General features: G+C 40.1%; 1 protein-coding gene across 1 annotated transcript; it reads left to right on the forward strand.

The window, feature by feature from the left end:
* Positions 1-17960: 17960 nt before the first annotated feature.
* Positions 17961-24722, forward strand: LOC131246165 (uncharacterized). Its single transcript, XM_058246072.1, has 5 exons — positions 17961-18317; positions 23231-23267; positions 23388-23624; positions 23733-23780; positions 24007-24722. The coding sequence occupies exons 1-5, from the start codon at positions 18016-18018 to the stop codon at positions 24493-24495; spliced, it is 1113 nt and encodes a 370-aa protein (XP_058102055.1). The 5' UTR covers positions 17961-18015; the 3' UTR covers positions 24496-24722.
* Positions 24723-24769: the final 47 nt, after the last annotated feature.

Here is a 24769-nt window from a genome sequence, read left to right on the forward strand (position 1 = left end):
ACAAGCAAAGCATATCACTACTCTTAAGAGTGGGAAGATAATCGACAAATCTATTCGAGCAAGGGCTGAGAAGCCTAGGGATTTGGATGTGGATGAGACTAATAGACCTAGCAATGCTCCACATGAGGTAGAACTAGAACTTCAAAGAAAATTGATTGCTCCATTTCCCCAACGGTTGATAGCACCAAAACCTCTTTCTAACTCTCAAGATATTTTAGAGGAGCTTAAGCAAGTGAAGGTCAACATTCCTCTACTAGATGTTGTGAAACAGATACCTTCATATACCAAATTTCTGAAAGATTTATGTACAACCAAAAGACGGCAAGACATTCAAAAGAAAATCTTCTTAACAGAAAAAGTGAGTGTCATCCTAAAGCAAGATGTGCCACAAAAGTACAAAGATCCTGGTATCCCAACCATCACCGATGTAATTAGGAATTACCGGATTAAGTATGCACTTCTTGACTTAGGAGCGAGCGTAAATCTGATCCCATACTTGGTCTGCGAACAAATGGGTCTAGGTGAATTAAAACAGACTTGGACTACATTATAACTGGCCAATCGCTCAATTCGTGTGCCGAGAGGGATAATTGAGGATGTGTTGGTCCAAGTTAATAAATTCTACTATCCAGTAGATTTTATCATCCTAGATACTCAACCCATTGTGGATATGAGCACTCAAATTCCTGTCATCCTTGGTCACCCATTCCTTGCTACATCAAATGTAATAATCAATTGTAGGAATGGAGTCATGAATTTATCTTTTGAGAATATGACATTGGAGCTCAATATCTTTTTCAATATGAGCAAACAGGAGAGGATGATGACGATGCCCACAATGTTAACTTGATTGATTCTTTCGTGGAAGATGGAACTCTGATGACCTTATCCTTTGACCCTCTAAAGACGTGCTTGGCTCACTCCCATAATTTACATGATGATATGATTAGGGAAATGGGTGCTATGCTTGATACTGTGCTAGTACTGGAAGTTAACCGATAGAGACCACAATTTGAAGAATTACCCTAAACGGATATAGTGCCACTACCGTCTAACCTCAAGGCACCGAAGCTTGACCTAAAACCTTAGCCCTCTGATTTAAAATATGTCTATTTAGGTTAAGATGAGACATACTCGGTAGTGATTTCTTCCCACCTTGAGTAAGAACAGGAGAGTATTCTTATTTCTACTCTCATTGAGCACAGAGGAGCCCTTGGATAATCGATTGCGGATTCAAGAGAATTGACCATTTGATTTGTACTCACCGCATTTATCTAGAGGATAATACGAAGACCTCCCGGCAACCACAAAGTAGATTAAATCCGAACATGAAGGAAGTGGTTAAGGCCGAGGTTCTTAAGCTATGGGATGTAGGTATCATATACCCTATATCCGATAGCTAATGGGTGAGTCTAACTTAGGTGGTTCCTAAAATGTCCGGAATCACCATCGTAGCCAATGCTGATAATAAACTCGCGCCAATTAGAGTTACTACTAGTTGGAGAATGTGCATTGACTATGGGAAATTGAATACCGTCACAAGGAAGGACCACTTTCCTTTGTCATTTATTGATTAAATCTTGGAAAGGCTAGCTGGTCATTCCTATTACTATTTTCTTGACGGATATTTGGGCTATAACTAGATAGAGATAGGCCCTGAAGATCAGGAAAAGACCACATTCACATGTTCCTTTAGCACTTTTTCTTACCAAAGGATGCCATTTGGACTGTGTAATGCCCCCGCCACTTTTCAGCGATGCATGATGAGTATTTTTTCTGACATGATAGGACAATATTTAGAGGTCTTCATGGATGACTTCTCTGTCTTTGGTCCATCCTTCAGCAATTGTTTGAAGAATCTTAAATGTGTGTTGAAGCACGCAAGGAAAAGAATTTGGTATTAAATTGGGAGAAGTGTCATTTCATGGTTCATAAAGGGATTATCCTTGGACATATCAACTCGTCCAAAGGAATTAAGGTAAATAAGGCTAAGATTGATCTTATTTCTAACTTACCTCCACCCAACAACATATAAGATGTGCAATCCTTTTTAGGACATGCCAGATTTTTACAGAAGATTCATAAAGGACTTTAGTCACCTCTCTCATCCTTTATGCAATTTACTTCAGAAGGATGTACCATACGAGTGGACTGAGCAATGCCAGGAAGCTTTTTCTAAGCTCAAGGACATGTTAACTACTACACCTATCATGCAACCACCTGACTGGAGCATTCCTTTTGAAATTATGTGTGATGCGTCCGATTATGTTCTTGGGGCAGTATTAGGCCAGAGAAAAGAGAAGAAGCCCTATGTTATACACTACACAAGTATAACTCTAAATCCTACCCAAGTGAATTACTCAACTATAGAGAAGGAACTCTTAGTTGTAATATTCACTTTAAACAAATTTACGTCCTACTTGATCGAATCCAAGATCATCATCTACACAGATCATGCGACGCTTAAGTATCTTCTTTCTGAGAATGATGCTAAGCCCCACTTAATAAGATGGATCCTCTACTCTAAGAATTTGATTTGGAAATAAAAGATAAGAATGGAGTAGAGAACGTAGTAGTTGACCATCTTTCCTACCTTGACCTCTCTGATTCCCTTGAGTCGATGAATATAAATGACATGTTTCCTGATGAACAACTATTTAAAGTATCCCATTCACCTTGGTTTATAGATATTGCTAATTATCTTGCCACAGGCTTCACGCCGACACATTAGACTGCGCAAGATAAGAAGAAATTTTTTGCCGAGGTACGCAAATTCTTCTGGGATGATCCATATTTGTTTAAATATTTCTCAGACCAAATCTTAAGGAGATGTGTGCCAAAAAATGAACACCAAAGTGTCATCTCCTTCTGTCATTCTCAGGCCTGTGGTGGTCATTTTTTGTTAAAAAGACCACAACCAAATTTTTATAGTGCGGCTTTTACTGGCCCACTATGTTCAAGGACACTCATGAGTTTTACAAAGCTTATGAGCATTGTCAAAAATTGGGAGCATTGTCCCGTCAAAATATGATGCCCTTAAACCCCATTCTGATCATTGAAGCATTTGATTGTTGGGGCATCGATTTCATGGGACTTTGAAAATTTGTATATTTTACTAGCAGTAGACTATGTCACTAAATGGGTCAAAGCGATCTCGTGCCGGAACAATGATCATCAAACGTTCATTAAGTTTTTAAAAGAGAGCATCCTTTCCTAGTTTAGAATGCCTCAAGCCATCATTAGTAATGGAGGTTCATATTTCTGTAACAGGCCATTTGCGAACTTAATAAAGAAATATGGCATCTCCTATAAAGTGAGCACTCCATACCACCCACAAACAAGTGGGCAAGCCAAAATTTCCAATAGGAAAATTAAACATATTTTGGAAAAAATGGTTAACCCTAACCATAAGGACTGGTCAATCCGATTGACCGATGCTTTATAGGCATACCGTACTTCATTTAAGACCCCTATTGGAATCTCTCCGTTTAGACTTGTCTATGGGAATACTTGCCACTTGTCTGTGGAGTTGGAACATAGGACCTACTAGGCGATTAAAAATCTGAACTTCAATTTAGACAACGCTGGCTCCTGCATAATCTTCAGTTGAATGAACTGGAAGAAATCTGAAATGATGCATATGAAAACTCGAGAATTTACAAGGATGAGATGAAGGTGTTTCATGACCAACACATTCTTCGAAAATCATTCGCACTAGGTTAGAAAGTCCTTTTATATAATTCTCAGTTACACCTTTTTCGGGTAAACTCTGATCTCATTGGACCAGCCCTTTCACTATTACTAATGTTTATCCTCATAGGACTGTCGAGATTCGGAATCCAAATAATGACAATGAATTCAAAGTAAATGGACATCGTTTAAAGCCATTTGTTGAAAATTTTGATTCAGAGGACATGTCAATACTTCTGATTGACCCTGTTTACCAGGATTGACCTCCTAATGTAAGCCCCGTATCCTAGACCGTACCGTTCCATAGGCTTCCGCGGTCGAATTCCAGCAACCTTCGACCCTTAATCGGTATTTACGCGCGACCTGGATTCTCATGCCGTCAACCCGAGTCGACTCAACCCAGGGCTTGTACCTTAGCGACCACGTCATCGCCGTGGTTCCGATGCCGCGACTCGCGCGCTGATGCGATGCTCTGGTCGGGAGTTGTGGGCCAGCATTCGGTGCGAGGAAACCCCGAGCGTACGAATTCTGAGGGAATCTCTACGAGGTGTCACATCAATCAATTAATTCCATCAATCCCATCATGTCAAGTACACATCACCTTTCACCCTTTCCCAAGCAAACCCCAAAGTCAAAAAGTTCTTACACCACCCATACCCTTTCTTACAACTTTTGCCAAAAAAGTCAAAAATCTCTTACACACCCATCCCTCTCTCTCCCATCCATCACTCCATCACCCATCACTCCCTCTCTCTCTCTCTCCCTTACAAGTCTCTCTCTCATTTTCAACTTTTCCAAGCAACAAAAATCCCATACGTATGAACCTCTCCAAGCCCTCCCATGGTGAGAAAAATGCTCATGTGTGGCCCACCTTTCCATCCCTAGATCTCTCATCTCAACCATCCATTTCTCATCTTCCTCCATCAAAGAGAAGCACAAGGAGCTAAGGAAGCCAAGGGAGTAAGAAGATCAAGCGGTGGGTGTCTTGATAGTGTAGATTTTGATGTTTTTAAGATAGGCTAAGTGAGGCCAACCGATCAATGGTTTGGATCTCACTTTGGACCCTAAGATGTGGCCGATGGCCCATTTGGATCATCATGATCATTCCATGATGGGGCCATTCTCTATGGACCCCATCATGATGTTTATTTCTTTGCATGCTTAGGGTCATCTAGACCGTCTATTTTAGTGGAGAAGGGATCTCCACCGTTGGATTTCGATTTCATGGACCCACATGTAATGGGACCCACTTGATGTATGATTTAGTGCAAGGGAGGGCCCATAGTGCCAGGGTCCCTCCATCACGCCGGTCTCACTCTCTATCCCTCTCTCTTTTATTTTATTTTATTTTTTTTTTGTGATGATAATGAGGTTATGTGGCCCACTTGAATGGACCCCACCATGAAGTAAGTATTTTACCCAAATTATTTATAAGTGGGGCTCACCTTATATGTGTAGTACCCCGCCATCCATCGGTGGTAGCCCTCATGAGTAGGCCCACCTTGCTCGGCCAGAGAGTCCAGCGTCCCTGGACGCTGGACGGTTGCTGAAAACACAAATACAAGCTTGTTTCCAAGCTAATGGAGGAGGCCCACTCATGTAGGCCCCACCTTGATGTATGTCTTCAATCCACGCCGTCCATTCCGTTCCAAACCTCAGGTTAGGCGTTGAACCAAAATATGGTGTCAACTCGAGCTCCTGGTGGGCCGTACCATAGCAAATGGTGGTTTGCACCATTGAAACCTTCCCTAACCCTTTTATACATCGAAATATGCCCAATATTGGGCTTGTTTTGCTTGTCGGGAGCCATGGAGGGCCATTGGACGGAGTGGATCGTTTAGATGTGGACCCCACCGATGAAAACCACATAAAAGCCAAAAATAAAAAAATAATAATAAGTAACACAGCAGCTACTGCTGCTGTGTCAGGACCGCAGCGGACGCTGCCTGCACACCAGCGCTCGGGCTGGCGGGCGAGCGTACAGCCACCACGGCTGTAGCCGTGGGCCCCACCTTGATGTTTATATGTCATCTAACCCATTCATAGTGTGGGCCACCCCCTGACGTGGGCCCACCCCAAAAATCAGCCTGATCCAAGACTCAGGCGGCCCACACCGTAGGAATCAGTGGGATTGAACCTCTACCTTTGAAACTCTTTTTGGGCCCACAGAAGTTTTGAATCAGGGTGAAATTTGTTTTCACCCTTCATCTAGGCCCATGTGGCCTTATCAACGGGTTAGATGGCATAGAAACATTGTCGTGGGCCCCACATGGAGCCCACAAAAATGTATGTGTTCCATTTCCACCGTCCGCCTGGACGGTGGAGCCCACTGTGATGATTGTGTACCCTTATGCGCTGCGTGTGTGGGTGTGTACGTGTGTGTGTGTGTATATATATATATATGGATATATCTAATATTATATTATATATAATATTTTATGTACTATATATATTATATATTATTTTATATATATTTTGCTGGTGATGGGAGGCCCATCTCAGTACTTGTGGCCCGTGGTCGAGGCCCACTTTGATATGTATTTAAGGCCCATCTCCACTTACCTATGGCCCATGGTTGAGGCCCACTTTGATTTATATGTAAGGCCCATGGGTCGAGGCCCATTAAGATGTAATGGGGCTAATGGGTTGAGGCCCATTTGATGTACATATGGGGGCCTAATTGGAGAGGCCCATTTGATACATATAAGGCCCATAAGATTAGGCCCATTTGATACATTCTAAGGCCCACGGGTCATGGTCCATTGCAATGCACATAGGGCCCATTGGTGCGGCCCAATGATGTGGCCCACTCGATGAATATAAGGCCCATATGATATGGCCCATTTGATGTATTTAAGGCCCAATGAGATGTACCTAAGGTCCATTGCAATGTACGATCCCAACATGAGTTATGTAATGATGTTTACGTCGGGCTATACCTTGGGAGCAATGGCGGTTTGACGTCCCCATTGCGAGTATAATGTTGGTTAAATGTCCACATTATGACTTTTCCTAGGGCCCATTGTTAGGCTCGTACGTGTTATGTGTAGGCCGTCTAGGCCCATCTTCGTTATGCACATCATCCATCCTATATAACATGTTTAGTTCCATGATTCATGATCATATGCATCATACGTATACTTGATATGAGAAATGACTGATCATAGCATATGCCTTCGGGCAGATTGTTTAGGGGCTCCCGTACAGGGGGTGTTGCCCTACATGAGCGCACGATACACGCAGGATTGCTGCATGACTGAATAGTGTGATTCATGCATTCGCATTGTGTGATATGGTTACTGTACGCCCTAGCGACATCAAGGCCGTAGCCTCCACAGACGTATCGTGGTTGGCAGGATTGGATACCGAAAATACTGTTCTACATGGGGTGCGATAGATATCCCTGAGTGAAAGTTCCTAAACCCTTATGGTACCAGGAGGTTGCTCCAACGTCTAGACCGAGTGGGTGCATGAGCGCTGAGTGCCGATTACCAGACGCTTGCGCTTTCTACTGTGTCGTGGTCGGTTGGAATGGGGTGCGGCCTTACCCGCCCGAGAGTAGAGGGCAATGCTAGGCTGAGTCTGACCAGCTCGAGGAATGGGTCCGCTATTGACGAGCCGAGCCCGATATTGGCAAGCAGATAGTGAGGTCTTTTTCACTCACCTTATTGCGCGCGATGGGGCGGCAATCTGGCTTGGAGTGTACTAGACCCCGGTGATATTCCAGATTTTGAGCTGTATTGATATGTGGACTTAGATGAGGATTTGTATGCTTGAGTTACATTTCGCATTGCATGGCCTTGGTATGGCCAACATCCTTCATGCTTTGCACCGCATGGCCTTGGTACGGTTATAGTATTCTTGGCATTCATCAGCATGTTCCGCATTACTCTGATACTGCATGGCTGCATTGCCACCTTGAGCATACACTTTCACCACCTTCTAAGCTTTCCATAAGCTTATGCACGACCGTTGCGTGCAGGTGACGTTGGATCGCAGCAGTGCTGAGGCTTGGACGCGTAGCAGATCTTTTTGGAGCTTTTGGTCTATCATCATTGTATTTCCCTTTATGCTCATTGTACTTGTAAAGTTTTTTATCATAGTGGAAATGTGATGGAGTTTTTGGGTTGTTGTTTGTGGGTTATGCCTTTGGTTATACTTATTATGAATTAAACTGATGTTGAAAATCCTCCTTGTAGCATCCCAGGATCGGAATCTGGCGAATGGGCGCTGGGAGCCGAGAATGGGGTTCTACGGAGGCTGTCGGCGCCGGATTCCGCGATCGGGAATTTTGTAAGCCTGGTTTCCGAGTTCGGGGCGTGACACCTAGTCTGACGGAGGTATAGGTAAATTTATATTACTTTCATATGATTTAGGATTAGGATAGTTTGTTTTCCACTATTTAGGATAGTTTGCTTTCCACTATTTAGAAAAGTTTATTTTTTGTTAGTTTAATTCTTGTGGTAACCCATCTTCACACTAAGATAATTCGAAAAGCCTCAAAATTTCTTCTTCAGGTATTATCTTTCCATCACTTCCCTTCTCTTTTCATTGCCTCTTTTGCATTACATGCTTATTTCTTTTACATTGAGGGCAATGTATATTTTTCAGTTGGGGATAAGGGATTATGTGAACTAATCGGTGTTTTCTCTGTTTTAAGCAAAAATTTTGAAAATTTTCAATGTTTCAAGTTGAAATCTGTTTGGGAAGCAATGAATTGTGTACTTAAGAATGCGTTGGGTATGATAAAAATAAAGATTGAATTTTGGATTGTTGGAGTTTGATCAACTAAGTAATCTATCACTTAAGTTCTTGTGCTCAATTGATTAAGAGATAGTTTGGAAATCATATTAATCTAAATCATAAGACACATTCAAGTTGTCTTCTATAAGACATGCTAGAAGTTCTGATTATTAGTATGTGAATCATTGATAGATGGTGAGAATCTACAAAATTTTATCCACCATAAAAGAAGAAAAGAACCAGTTAAAAAAAAAAGGAGATTGACAAAGAGGTCATGAAAAAGAATAAAAAGAATGAAAAATATGGAAAAGAATACAAAAATAAAAAGAATGAAAAAAAAAATGACCGTCGATATAAAATCAAAGACTGGAAAAAGAAGGAAAAGGGGATAAGTTCGGAATCAGTACTTGAGTTTCAAACTGATCTTGAAGTGATGAGTATGGCTAACATAATGAACTAATAGTATTCGTACAGGAAGTAAGTTGATTTTCACTGAGCACATTGAACAACTTGATATGTAAATTATGCTCGATTTAATGGACAAAGAATTTACTTGATTAGTTGCTTATGTGGTTCGGCTCTAAGTTTTCAAAACACCATTTTCGTATCTCAATTCTACCCATTCATACTTGAGTGTACAAAAGTGTAACGCCCTGAATTTCAGGGGCCAAGTAGGGAATCGGCTCCTGAATTTCCAGGTGTCACGTGTGCCCTAATGGCTTCAGATTTCAATTTCATTTAGATTATCTCATAAGCCATGGGGAGTTTAAAAAACCATGAAGCATAAGTAAGTCATAAAACAGTAATAAGTGCTGCTAGAAGTGTCTCAAAACGATTAGGGCCCTGGGCCATACCTGCGATCGTCCATACATAAGCTAGAAGGAGTTACCGAAGGTCTAGTAATACACCCGCTCCTCCTCATCGTCCACGCTGGCATCCTCCAGCGCATCCAATCTGTCGTCCCTGCATCTATGTCAGGTTCTAGTTGGTGTTTTGAAACACCGTCCCAAAGTGGGAGTGAGTGATCAACTCAGTGGTACCATTAATAATAAGTTACACAGATTATCATACACATGAATAAATTTAGTGAAAGACATACATTCACATAATCGGAGTTATATTGAAGGAGATATGAATTTCTGAAGTTCGTCCAAAATTTGAAATTTTTTGAAAAAAATCCGAAGGTGGCCCGCCGATCTAGCGGTGGCTCTACCACCCTCTGTGGTGGTTGGTAGTGGCCCCACCACCCTCTGTGATGTTTGGCGGTGGTGCGCCGTTTTAGTGGTGGCTCCACCACTCTTTGTTGGAAAATGGCGTATCTCACAAACCAGAATGAATTATTCAACTTGCCAATATGATTTTGGGGTAGGAGAAGCCACTTTATCCCAAAAAAAAAAACTAAGTTATTTTGTGAGATTCCATCAGGTTAATGGTCTAAAATCCATTTTATTTACATTTTTACTATTTATTGCAAGTTTTAGTTTAATTATAGCTCTTCATCCCCTGAGCTTTAGGAGTTGTGTCCAACATGAAAAGTTCTTAGAAAAATTAGAAGAATAAACTGGTGGAATGTTAGAATTTGTTGGCCTTGAGGAAGATGGGTTTAGGGAATAAGGGACAAGGTAAGAGGATGGTGTTTGGAAGGGAGTTTTTGTAGTAAGAGGACTTAGAGATGAAGGGAATGAAGGAAAGGAAGGCTTTAGGTGTTTGAAAATGGGGGATCTAAAAGAAGATGGGTTGTGGGTCTTGGGGAAAAGGTTTTGGATTGAAATGGGGTAGGGATGGAAGGTTTTTGGGGCTGTTGAGAAGGATAACTTGAGGAATTTTGAATTGGGTGCTTGCTTGGGGTGGAACTGGGTTAGAAAGGGAGGTTTAGAGTTTTAGGTGTTAGAAGGGGAAGAAAAGAGAGGCCCACTCGAGCTTGGTGATGACGACGGCCCATTCAAGCTTAAGGGGCCATTAGCTTGATTGTCTAGGTAAAGTAGAAGTCCTTCAATCTCAAGGTAGAGATGATCTGACCCGTCGGAATTGAAACAGACGTATGCCATATATTGGAGCAGGTTATCGGACATGCGATATATGAATTTGGGGTAGGGTGAGCTATCTTAGTCATTTGACTCTTCTATATCAGTTGGGATGATAAGAATTCTTTTGCATTCCTGACTAAGTGTGATTCAGATCATCGTTTAGCACTCTAAGCCTTGTCCTTAGTGTTATCCCCACCGTTCCTTCTAGCTTAAATCCCCTCTAAATCTAAATCCTAGACTAAGATCACAACTTTCTAAATAGCTAGAGGGCTCGGTCCTAGGGTCTGTACATATCACTAGGTTTGAACGCTCCCACCTAAGTCTAAAAAATTGTGTTATGACAGGCCCATTGCCCACGTCCCAGCTTATAATCTCAAATCATGCTTTGATACCAAGTTGTAATGCCTCAAATTTCAGGGGCCGAGTAGGAACTCGGCTCCCGAATTCCCGGGTGCCACGTGTGCCCTAATGGGCTTCAGATTTCAATTTCATTTGGATTATCTCATAAGCCATGGGGAGTTTAACAAACCATAAAGCATAAGTAAGTCATAAAACAGTAACAAGTGTCGCTAAATATGTAAAATATCTAAAATACAATCCCAAGGAAATCCAGGACAGGGAACTAGTCCCACCCATACAAGTGTCTCAAAATGACTAGGGCCTTGGCCCATACCCTATGATCATCCATACATAAGCTAGGAGCCACCGAAGGTCTGGTAATACGCCCGCTCCTCCTCATCATCCATGCTGGCATCCTCCAACGCATCCAGCTCCATCGTCCTTGTATCTATGTCAGATTCTGGTTAGTGTATTCAAACAACATCCCAGAGTAGGAGTGAGTGATCAACTTAGTGGTACCATTAATAATAAGTTACACAGATTATCATACACAGGAACAAATTTAGTGAAAGGCATACATTCACAGAATCCTAAATAGTTTGGTTAATGCAAATGCATGGTTCAATGATATGATGCATGCTCTCACCACAACACTCCCTCAAGCGACAATATCTAAAGATCGCAAATGACCAACACTCCAAATCACCAAAGTAACTAATGCAACGTAATGTGAATGTTAGCCAAGTTGACTAATTATGTCCATTCATCTAGCAATTTTGGGAAACTGAGATAGCCCGACAGATCAATACCCTAATCCGATCACGCAGCTCTGGCAGTCATGGTAGTATGGCTCACGATCCTTAGCCCGTTTAGGTTCATCATTCCCATAATTGAGATCATACGAAGACATTTAAGACAATTAAAGTCTTGCTCGTGGTCACTATGGGGAGGCTTGTCACCCCAATGTAGTCCGACAGCTCGGGCATAGTGTCTCATACCACTATCCCTGGCTCACGAGTTTAGTTTCTCACTGGTCACTAAGGGGAGACTCGTCACCCCAACGTAGGCCAACAGCTCGGGCATAGTGTCCCATTCCATCATCCCCAGCATGAGTCTTGTGGGCCGCAATTAATGGTTGTCAGTGGGCGCAAACGGGAACAGGGTGCCTCAGGTTCGAGCAGGCGTGTACAAACATGGTTAACATACAAGGATGACCAACCAGTGCGCCAAATCATCCGCATGATACGAACCATGAGTTGTACGGCTTGAGAGCAACGTCTCGCGTAGTCCAACTACAGCCGACAACTCGTAGTTTGGCTAGTTCGGCCAAACTTGCTCGTGGGCTGACCCGATAAAAGGGTTACCAAAGAAAATCCTGGTTAGCTGGTCGATCTGAAAAGGACGCAATGTATAAATATAAGACCAACAAGTCGAAGCCGATCTTCTCATAGTTGTGAGGGAAATCAAGCGAGTGTAATTATAGTCTGCATCCGAAATCAAGGTACAAGACATCGTTGTGCATAACTTGGGGAATTCTTAGTTATATACGTATGTGGGTCTAAGTTTCAAAGGATCGTGGTATGGGAATGAACACCACAGCTAGATATAGGGAGAATGCATCCTACGTGGTGTGGTGTGGGTAGTGAATTCTCCCATTTCAAATCTACGAGAAGCATGTGTACTAGTCTATAGTGTACATTCAGCAAATTCAGGGACATTCCTAGCTATGAGTTCCACAATTTCAGCAATTCTAGTACAAACAGCAATACACCAATCTACACGTGTAAGTTGCATGCAACAGAATCTAACTTATAAAATTAGCAAGATTGGGGATAATGCACATGCAACTTCATAATTTGATAGACAATTCAACAATGCATACATCAAGGAACTTAGAATTGAAATTCCTTTCCCAGTTTAGGGAAATTCTAGGCATAAGTTCTAAATCAGCAAATTCATACTAAAACAGCAACATGCAAGCAAATTTCCACACAAAATCACTAAATTTCACTCTAGGCATGATAACAGGCCACCTAGAGGTAATGGTTTGCACCTAGGTATGGTTCGACAGCTTGCGGAGCCGCTTCCAAGGTGCCAGTCCCACGGGATGGTGTGCCGAAGCCCTACGACGATAGTGTTTACATGTTAGATTACATGTAAGTGGTTTAGGACACATAAAATTGGAAGGGGCTGGACTAATTACCTTTCTATGGTTGGTGGGCTGCTCTTACGGCGAGGTGTCATGAACTCCAATGAGAGTTGATGCAAGAGAGTAAATTCCTCAAAAATCTAGCTCCTTAGAGCTCCCTCCCTCTCTACTCCCCCTCTACTCTCTCATCTCTCTCCCCACTTAGTAGGAAAATTCGTATGGGAGTGTGAGAAAGAGATTTTGGGTCTTTTATAACCTAGAAATTTGTCCAAATAGCCTTAAGAAGACTCATTCTAACATATATACCCTTAGTGGGTAGGTTTCTGGTCCGTGGGACCATCCTAGTGGCCCCCTGGCCCATCTATGCTATGGAACAAGTGTCTCATAGTCAGATGAAGGGTTGTCCCAAGTTTGGTGGTAAACGGATGAGTCAATTGATCGCAGGGGCCTGATTTGCGATCAACGATCACTGATGATCGATCGAGCCCACAATTATATGAATATGAGGAGGAAAATATCCCTAACTCATGGCCCAAGTTTAATTGCAATTCAACGGTTGAAAAGTCTCAACTTTGCCTTTTTAGTGGTGGGGCAACTCACTTAAATTTCAGGTTTCAAGTCCCAAAGAGTCTAGCCTTTTAAGCGCTACCTTCACGATCAAAGTTGTGCGGTTCGGGGCATTTTTTGGGCCCACCGTCCGCAGTGGACGTCAAGCCCAGTGAGATGGATATTATTGTATAATTTTTGAACTAGTGGCCCACTAACGAGAAGTATAGAGCTTGTTTAGGTGATCGGAGCATTTTTGAAATAAATTGGGTAGGGAGATTTCTTGGGCGTAGTTGTTAGGTTCTGGATTAATTGAGTTCACAGTGTGGCCTATTCAAAATTAGCGAAAATGGTGATTCAGTCATGATCACTCTAGATCATTGGTTCTTAGGCTAAATGAGTGACCGGGTTGATTTTGTCCATTAATCAAGATCTGGGCCATAGCTGACTTGGCTTTGGGTAGATCTTTAATTTAATTACGATTGTCTTAATTAGTTAGCGATGGGTCCATTAGATTTTGGGCCCTAGATGAATAAATCATAGGGCTAATCAAATGATCGGTTGGATTTGTTGGTTTTCTACAGTTGATCAATCTTATTTGTACGGTTCTTTATTAGTACCGGATGCATATAGGCTCACTTCAAGCGTCTAGGGTCAGTAAGTGACAATGTAGCTACTTATATATAATTAAAAAATTAAGGATTTTTGGCAATCCAAAATAGCAAAAATTCTAGGTGTTACGAAAAGATTATTTTCCTATAGAGGTTTTGAACATTAAGCATTGAGATTTATTTCACGCATACTTTGCTTGGGACTAACAAAATGCTGGTTTGGGATTGTGTTGAGGGTCAAATATTGGATATTATCCCCCATTTATTCTTGGTTTTATGAACATGATAATGCTTAATGTTTTATTTTACTCATGTTTGTGTTGTAAGGTAAATTTAGGAGCTTGGATTGAAAGGGTGATAAAAGCATGGATTTGATGCTCAAGAATCACCAAGGCAAGGGATGGATCTTAGGAAATGAAGATTGAAGAATTCAAATGTCAAAGATTCAAGAAAACTAAGTGAGGAATGAAGAAAATCAAATATTAAAAGTGAAGAAAATGAATCCTGAAATTGTCCTGAAAACAAACATATTCCTAAAATTGCCTTGAAAAAGAATATTCTGAAACTCTAGGTCATTCCATGAAATTGCGCAAAGTAAAGTATATTCTGAAAAACTGCATAGAGTGAAGTCTATTTTAACAAACTACGTAAATTTGAGGTGATTTCTAGAGTTTTCAAACTAAGTGCGAAAGTTGGAGTTCCACAACTATAAATAGGATTCCCTAAGATACTTAAAGGCATCTTCTAGGATTTGAGTGAAGTAAAAGGGTAGAGAAGCCATCGCCAAGATTTTTTCTTCTTCTTCCTTAGTTGTTTTTATTTTTTCTTAAGAGACTTTGGTCCAGTCATGTCTATGGTTAGCTAAACTTCTTAGCTAGGGCTAAGAGGTAAAGCTTGTAGCATGATGAGATGTTTTTATTGCTTTGATTCATGTTTATGTTGAACTTATTTTGATTTTAGTTTGATATTTAAGGAATACTTTCAGTTTTTAATAATTTATTATGACTTAAATTACAGTAGATCTGCAATAGCTTTGAGTATCTTCTTTTCTTATTTTGAGATTATGGGATTGGTAAATCCTGTTGTTTACCATCATCTCATGGGCATGGTTTAGTGATGGAATCCCTACCAATTATCGTAATTCTCCTCTTTTGAGAATTAGGTCAAAGGAAGTTCAGATTTGATCTTAATTGCTATATTTTCCAATTGGATATGATAAGACTCCAATTCCAATTATGTTACTTGAATTAAGTACGGAATCACCCTTATTGCTACAAGTGGATCCTTGGAAACCCTAATTCCCACCTTTGAATTCTTAAGTTTCTAATTACACACTTCACAATTACTCCATTTAATTCCAGATTTAGATTCATATATTTTTCTAGTTCTACTTCTAGTTACTTTTAGAATACACACGAGATTAGTCCCTTTGGATTCGACCTCGGTCTCACTGATTATTACTGCATTGTGACCCTACACTTGGGGTTGTGAACAAGATACATCACCTCGATTCAAACTGATCAACTTTGACCCCAAGCGCCAAAATAAGCAGGTACGTCCAATGTGAACATATATGACGAGATTATGAAAAGATTAGTCTCTTACTCAACGACCTGCAGAATTTGATAACAATCAGACAATAATCGAATGGTGGGATTCTTCCTCCAAAGATGGGTTACTTTTCATCTTCCACAAGAAAGGACTTTCAAAATACCAGTACAAATCAAATCAAAGGAAAAACTCACAATCGATCACTAAGAGCAACCGCAGGAATGTGTATCTTGAAATAATTGCTTGATATTGGATAAAGATCAAATCTATCGTATGAGCATGGACTTGGATTACAACTAAATATTATAACTAAGAATTACCACTACTTGATTACTACTACCTTACGATAAGCTGAGATAAAATAAATTGATAAATAAGTTTGTTTGTTTTTTAGATTATTGTGATTGAATTAAGTTCAGTTTTTCTCTGTCACATTCTTATGCTATTTATAGCTTTCTGTTGTAGCTTTTTCTTTCATATTCTTCTTCCATTACTACAACGATTCTTGCAGTCGAAAAGTCTCTTTCTGAATTTTTCTCTTATTATGTTTCTCTTTCATGAATGTTTTTCTTCCAAGTGCTTCTTAGCCACTTGCTTCACTTTTATAGGCCAAGGTTTTGTTTTTACTACCGTCCAGCGACTTTTATATCTTAAATAGCTTGACCGCGATTCTTGTATGTATACCATCCTCTAACGTATAAAAGTAGATTTACACAAACAGTAAACCTACAAAAAGTGCTCCAAGATTTTAAGATTTTTTTATCTACTTTCTATTTCTCTGCCACATGTCACTCATTTATTGGGGTTCAAAGAATTGCCGGAATTAAGGTATAGCGCGCGGATTAGGTACTACCCCACTTGTTCGAAGCTCGGGACCGGCGGAGGCTCCGACAGCCACTAAGGGGCAACCGTGATGTGTGAATTTTATCCACAACGTCCATCCGATTTTCAATATCATTTTAGAATTTGATCCCAAAAAATAGAGAAGATCAGAAGCTCAAATGGAGCACACAGTGGAGATTAAATTTCTACCGATGAAAAATTCCCAAGAACTACAAAAGTTTTAGATCAAGATGAAATTTGTTTATTTTTTTATTATTTTATTTTATTATTATTATTATTATTTTTTACTTCATCCATCTGTATATGACCATATCAATAGGTTGTATGGAAAATAAACAACACGGTGGACCCTACGAAGGTTTCAGTGGTGTATGTCCTTAGCACCGCTGCTTCCTGTGGTATGGTCTACTTGTGGATTGGATCTGACTTAATTTTGGTCCAAACTCTAAAATTATAACAAAAAATGAATGGAAGGTGTGGATAAAATTCATATATCACAGTGGCCCTTGAGCCTCAGCCTGTCCCGAGCTCCTAACGGACGGGGCATTTTACATAATCCGCGCCCAAGGTATAACAGTTCTAACATGAGTTGTTGCTGATGACGTGTAAAGTACACAGTCACAAAGTCATGGCACGCATGGGCTTCTTAATTTGTGGATTATGTAAGCTGCACATAAAAGAGGAAGAATGTGGGAGGGCACATGGAATTCAAGTAATTAAAATACACACCAAAGGGGCCACAGAAACTCAACTTTCCGTTTAAAATTGAAACTTTTTTTTTTACCTCTCTTTGTTGCAAGGATAAAATTCGCAAAACACAACTGGCAGCACAAATATTAGATATTATGGCAGTGTATCACGCCTGCCTCTGAAAAATGAAAAATTGTAAAACGTAATATATGTTAACTCAAAATAAACTGACTTAATTGACTGTGGTAAACTCACTATCCAAAATCAGACTGGGGAACCATTACTAAACTTTGATTTGTAGACATTTGTTTCTTGAAATAAGCGCATGGGTTATTTTACATTTTTAACTGTCCAGTAAACGTTCCATGAGCAGGTAATCAAATAATTACATGTTTTTTTTCTCTTGGTAACAGTTTAATTTAAACTACAAGTATACTCCGCATACAACTTGTAAGTAATGTCTAACTGCCTGGGCATCATCCAACACACTCCGCCAGAGTATAAAAAATTCTCTTTAGAATGCCACCTACAAGGCGGGACAGTTGTGATCATCCGCCCATATCTGGTGCGGGCCCCGCCGCCGCGACGAATGCCGAAGGAGCCTATGGTGGCGACGTTGGGAGGAACGAACTACAAGCAAGCAAATAATACCCTCTCTCGTGGCAGAGGAGAAAATAAACAGAGGAGAAGAAGAGCAGCTACAACTCAAAAGCAGCTGCAGGAGAGAAATGTAGAAGTAGAAGTAGAAGAAGAAGAAGAGCTGGAGTTATAGTCATACAAAGCTCGAGAGAGAGAGAGAGAGAGAGAGAGAGAGAGAGAGAGAGAGATGGGAGGGGTGACGTCAAGCATGGCAGCAAAATTCGCGTTCTTCCCTCCCAACCCACCTTCTTACAAGTTGGTAATGGACGAGGTTGCAGGGCTTTTCACTCTCAGCTGCTTCCCCCACCGAGAGAACGTCGACGTCCTCAAGCTGCCGACGCGCCGCGGGACTGAGATCGTAGCTGTCTACGTCCGCAACCCCATGGCCACTTCCACCCTCCTCTATTCCCACGGCAACGCTGCCGATCTCGGTCAGATGTATGAGCTCTTCGTCGAATTGAGCATCCACCTTAAAGTCAATCTCATGGGGTACTCTCTCTCTCTCTCTCTCTCTCTCTCTCTCTCTCTCTCTCTCTCTCTCTCTCTCTCTCTCTGTTTTCCTCTTTTTTCTCTTTTCCTTGATGGATTGATTGTTTGGGTATCTGGATCTTTTCTAAATGGGGAATGTGATAGTTTTGTGTTGGAGAGTGTTGGGTTTTTGGTGGATTTGATCTGCCCAGACTGATTTTGTAAATGGGTTTTAATGTAGTCTGTTGGGGCCTTTTGGTAATTAATCCAAAGGGAATGTTTTTGCTTGTTTTGGTTTCTGGGTTTTGTTTGGTTTATCTTTGTAGCTGAATTTGATTCAATGTATGGTTCTTTTGGAAATGAATTCAAAGCTAGTACTTTCTATGCTCTCTTTTTTCAGTATTTTCTGATTAGGTATCTGGGTATTGTTGGAAAATGGTGTTTTCGCAGAATTTAGATATATTTAGTCTTCTACCAGCTGTGGAAATTTTGTTGATTTCTTCACTGGGTTGCTTGTTTTAGTATATCAGTTTTGATTTATCGGGAGAATTAATGGATTTCATGTGAAGAATATTGAGATTGTGGTCAATTTGGTTCTACCCACTTCGAATCTTTGGATGGTTTTGAAACTAGCTTCTGGGGTCCTTTGGATATCATTCAGATAGAATTTCTATAAACTTTTCTTGATATCCTTTCAGCTTTTTTTGGCTTGATTATGTATCCTTTCTTTCTTTTTCTTTTTTCTTTGTTCTTGGTGTGTGTGTGTGTGTGTGTGTGTGTGTGTGTGTGTGTGTGTGTAGAACGATGTTTGATTGAAGGGATGTTGAACTCCTGCTGAAATTTTAGCTCTTTACCAATTTCAGAGATTTTGGTGATTTTTCTCAAAAAATTGATTATTTAATTATTTTATTTGATAATTGAATGTTCAATTATTTTGGTATGGTGCTTTTGTAGCAGACATGTTGGTATTCTGATGAATTTGGGTCCACTCAATTTGAATTATTTATTTTGACAGGAACGAAATTCAATCTTTGGGGTCATTTGGGATCTGATCCAAAGGATTGTTTACCAGTGGGGTTTTTTTTTTTTTTTTTTTTTGGGGGGGGCGGGGGGGGCGGGGTGGCTTTTCTGTTTCAGGATAGTCACGCTACACAAGCTGCCATTTTTCTTCTTAAAACATGCTTCTGCTTAAATCATGAGAGGTTATTTCTAACAGGACTTCAAACGACTCCTTTCATAATTCAGTGCTGAAAATTTCATTCCCTTTTGGATTTCAAATTCGAAAAAACCTGTGCTGTCCAAGCAGCACTTTTTGTTCAAATGCTAATTTAAAGAAAATGAGGGATCCCACTTAGTTGTTATTTGTGTCAACAGTAGGAATTGCCTTTTCTTGAACTTTTGTGCTCTGTACCGAGTGTCATTTTAGAAATTTGAGTGTCAGATACGAATGTTGTGGCATTTACAATACACTTAATAAGTATGATTTTGAAATCCACCATCCGATTCTGCATATTTATGTTATTTTTAAATTTTTATCTTACTAGAAATTGTTGATTACCATGTTATTCTGTTGCTGTTGTCAAATTCTGTAAAATATTACCCTTCAAAAAAAAAAGGAAGAAGAAGAAGAAAGAAAGAAAAAAGAAAAAGGAAGAAAAATCCTGTAAAATATTGATTCTTGAATCTTGCTTTACATGTTTCTTAAAATTACGTTGATATTGCATCCTATTTGGTTGTTACATACACTCAAGATACACTTAAGAATTATCAGACAAACTTTTAAGGATTTGATGGTTTCTAGTCAAGTTATTTCGAAATTAGGAACATCCGAAGTAGATAGTAATTCCAATATAATTATTATAATGCATGTATTTTATGATTTATTGTGTGAATGTTATGCACATGTTTCTGTGAAACATAAAAAGAAATAAACATTTACCAGAACCACTTTTCATCACTAGCAAGTGTTGGTCACTACGGGTTTTGCTGCCTCAGGTAGTGTTTAACAGCATCAAGAAATGCATCACGAAGGGGCTAGAGGCACTGGGAAAGTTGTGTGTTTAGGGTGTTAAAGTGTGTCTCAATTCCATAGCAAACTTTTATTTATTTTAAATAATAATAATAATAATAATAATAATAATAATAATAATAATAATAATAATCAATCTTTTGGAGTGGAGAATGAGTGCCCATTTTCATAGATGGACCTCAGATGCAACCGGTCTATATATGACAAATTTACACGTGATTAAATTTCTAGAATGTATTTAGCTTTATGTGTCCCAAATAGTTTAGCATGGTTGGTCTGTTGGTGGTTCCAGCTGTGAACTTGTAGAAGAACGAGCATGGAGAAGAAAGGCGTTGAATACTCCCTTCACAGTCACTTAATGGTTCATAAATAGAAATAATCAGATCGCTATACAAATGTGTATTGCCTTATGAAGATTGTGGGGACACTATTGGAGATTTTGCACTTGTGTGGGGATTTTGAGGTTTCTTTCCATCAGTGAAGCTAATAAGGAAGTGAATGCTAGCCAAAGGAAGTTTCGGAGATTTTCTTTAGTTATTGGGCTTCTTAGCCTTCACTTTGTTTGAATTTATTTTATTCTTTGCATCCTTGTCACTGGTCACTTTTAAGTCTTGTTATGATCCTCATTTATTTTCTAATGGTGCCTCTAGTCGTATCCAAGAAAACTGCCTGTCATTGTCTTATTGATTACAAGAAAAATCAATTCTTGTTACTCTTCAGTGTACATGCATTCCAAGAATTAGAGTACAGTCTTTGGTGTATGTGCGTTGCAAGAGTTAAGAGTACATTCTTTGATGTGTGGAAGAGAGTAGGGATTTGAGAGAGAACGTGTTCTCTTTTTCTACATGGTATCATAGCTCATCTGATGTCATTTTTGTTTTGAGAGTCCACCGTCCATTCCTCTCTCCTTAAATCCTATATGATGATGAAAGAGGAATAGATTTAGACTCATCATCATCATATTGGGTCCCCCAATCCCCTTCATTGCTTGTAGAATCTCAAAGGGTTTTTTTTCTCTTTCTTTCTCCTTCTGGAAGTGCATCAAACCACTGGATTTGTCTTCCCAACATCAGATCTACCAGCCGGCATATCTTCTAATTCTTAACAAGTCCTTGATTGGTCATTATTCAGATTTGGAACTTAGATTTGAAATCCGCTGTGAGTCCTTTATTTCTTGTAGCCTGGGTAGGCAGCTACAAGTCCATCTAAAGGTGAAACCCAGCTGCCTTGTTCCATGTTGCAGCATGGCTATGAGACCATCTAAGGTGTAACCCAGCTGTGATTTCTTCCTTGTCGCTACCTGGCTAGGGAAACCTCCTAGAGCCATTTGTAATGCTGCCAGATCATTCTTGAGCCACAGGAAGAGTTGCTGGAACATGCAAGAGCTGGAAGAGCTGAAGGAGCATGCTAGAGTTACCAGAAGTGTTGCTGCATACATAATATAGCTCACAGCTATATCCTGCAGCCACTGGAAGAATGATCAGTCCTTCCCATAGCCACCAAAAGTGTCTATGACTCACATCCCACCCGCCAAAGGCATTGTTAGTTGTTTCAGCAGCCATCAGAAATGTTGTGATTCAAATCCCAGTGACCAGAACCATTGTTAATCTATTCAGCAGCCTTCAAAAGTGCAAACCCTTCTTCAAGAAGTCTTGAAAGTGCAGGCAAGCCTCTTTCATAACCTCCGGAATCATCAGCAATCTGGGCATGTATGATATACATATTCCAGCTTGAAGGGGACTGTTAGAGTACACAATCTTCAGTGTATGTGTGTTGCAAGAGTTAAGAGTACAGTCCTCAGTGTACATGTGGTGCAAAATATTTTAGTGTGATAGTACACATATTTGGTAGTAATATGGTGCACCATATCCTTGGAGATAATGCTGTATGTTTTAGATTTCATTCGCATTTATTTTGAGGCTGTATCTCTTGTAGTCAATTTCTGTTATAAATGTGTGTTGGAGGGGATAGAGATTTGAGTGAGAGAGGAGTCTTCTCCTTTTCTTCTCCTTCACACATTTCTCTTTTACTACTAGTGCCACGCACTTGTAGGATTCTTTTTGGCTGGTCATAGGCATGCTTCTTTCAGGTCAAATATAACTAGGCTTGGTGTTCCTATTATATTCTAAAGGATACCTGTGGCTCAAAAGCATAGTGGTGTGATTTTTCTCAAGTCCCTAAAAGTTATGCAAGTGAAGGAAGCACCTGTTTCTAAATAACTTTAGCACAGCATGTAAGACTATCATAGATATGTATGTCAATGTTGGGTACAATGACTTCTTGTTGGACACTGCCACACCAGGAACCAAGAGAACTAAAATGTATATGCAGACCCAAATTGATGTTTAGGGACATGTTATAATATAAATATCATCACTGTCATTATCTTTCTCCCAACTAATTGGGGTCAGTTGTAAGAATCTTGCTCTGGAATTCCACTCTATCAAGGACTATCTGCAATTAGACCATAGGTCATCAACTCTTTTCTTACTACCTCCACCCAAGTCCTTTTGGGCCTTCCCTTTGTCCTTTTTAGAGCCTTCAACTTGAACCAACTCACACCTAACTGGTGAAGTACTTGATCTTTGTTGCACATGGCCAACTCATCTAAATATACTTTCACTTACTCCCTATTGGTGCTACTCCTAAGTTCCCTCAAATGCATTCCTTCCTAATTAATTTATTCATAAATATGAGCACATAAAAACAAGTAAAAATGGTGAATGATTCTTGAGCTTGGTTGCCATGTTGAAATGTGAGTAAAACACAGCTTTCTTTTTTATAAGCTAATCTGAAATGGTAACATATCTTTTGTTTTGCACATGTGTGGCTAGAAGTTATCTTTGCTGATATCTGTAACGTGTGATCACTTACTACAGTTGTTACATGTTGGCATTTCATGCAGGTACGATTATTCTGGCTATGGGCAATCATCAGGAAAGGTTAGTTGAATTTTGTCCTTGAAATAAGCTTGATGAGAATCGCACTTTATGTAAATCCTGTGATGCAAAATGATATTAAGTGAAAATGACATCTCAACTCATGCATGTGTTGTTTGGTAGCCAAGCGAACATAACACTTACGCAGATATCGAGGCTGCTTATAAGTGCCTTGAAGAGAACTATGGTGCCAAGGAAGAAGAGATTATTGTTTATGGTCAATCTGTTGGTAGTGGCCCAACTTTGGATCTGGCGACTCGCTTACCTCAATTAAGAGCTGTTGTTCTGCATAGTCCAATTCTTTCAGGCTTACGAGTCATGTATCCTGTGAAACGGACGTACTGGTTTGACATCTATAAGGTTATCTTATCCCAAACCTCTGGTTGTTCATGCTTTGTCATCGGTTGATAATACATGATATTAAACAATTATTTTCCATTGATTTTCCTTTTTTTTTTCTTTATACAGAACATTGACAAAATCCCATTGGTTAATTGTCCTGTACTGGTAATTCATGTAAGTATTTCTACTCCAGCATTAGATTGAGAAAGAACCAGTCATGTATGCATTTTTATCTTAAAACTACTGTCTCTATTTTGAAAATATCTGAAAGTACCTACATTACTACATGATCTTTGCATATGAATCCATTCACTCTTTACCAACTTCTTCGTGGGTTCTTTTTTGTCTTCCAATGTTTTCTAACTGCTACAAACATATATCTCTTTATTCAATTATTCAGGGAACCTCTGATGAAGTTGTGGACTGCTCTCATGGAAAGCAGCTTTGGGAGCTGTGCAAAGAGAAGTACGAACCACTGTGGCTCAAAGGAGGAAACCACTGTGACTTGGAGCTTTACCCGGAGTACATTAGACACCTCAAGAAGTTCATATCAACAGTCGAAAAATCGCCTTCTCAAAGGCACAGTTCGAGGAGAAGCACAGACCAGTTCGAGCCTTCCAGGCGGAGCACCGACTGCTTCGAGGCATCAAGGCGGAGCACCGACCGGAGAGAGAAACCAAGGGCTAGCACAGACAGGCCCGGAAAGCTGAAAAGTAATGACTTCAGGCTGACGAACGCTGACAGGCTAGAAAAACTAAGACTCTCTTTGGACCACACAGAGAAGTCCCGGAAAAGCATGGATTGCCACAAGAAGAGTAGGAAGAACATGGACCAGCTGGAGAGAGGACGGAAGAGCGTCGATCGGTTGGATAGAATACAGGCAGGGTAGATCTTCTCATAAAACTCAATTGTACAAATCAATCCATGGGTGTGGGTGTGGGGAAATTTATTTACATGTAGTATGTTAGGGAAGTCTCATAACTGTGTTATGAAATGAAGATGTTTTTAATGATAGGATGTATTATTATGGTATTTTACTTGGTTGCTTGCTTGATGGGAACCATTGTGAGAAAATGACTCATTTTGGTAATAATTCATCACAATTCTTATTCTCAAGATGAAGTTTCTAGTCTTTTAGGTGCACATTGTTTGGGCTTTATTTT

This window comes from Magnolia sinica, chromosome 5 (genome assembly GCF_029962835.1).
Source record: "Magnolia sinica isolate HGM2019 chromosome 5, MsV1, whole genome shotgun sequence".
Classification (NCBI taxonomy): Eukaryota; Viridiplantae; Streptophyta; class Magnoliopsida; order Magnoliales; family Magnoliaceae; genus Magnolia; species Magnolia sinica.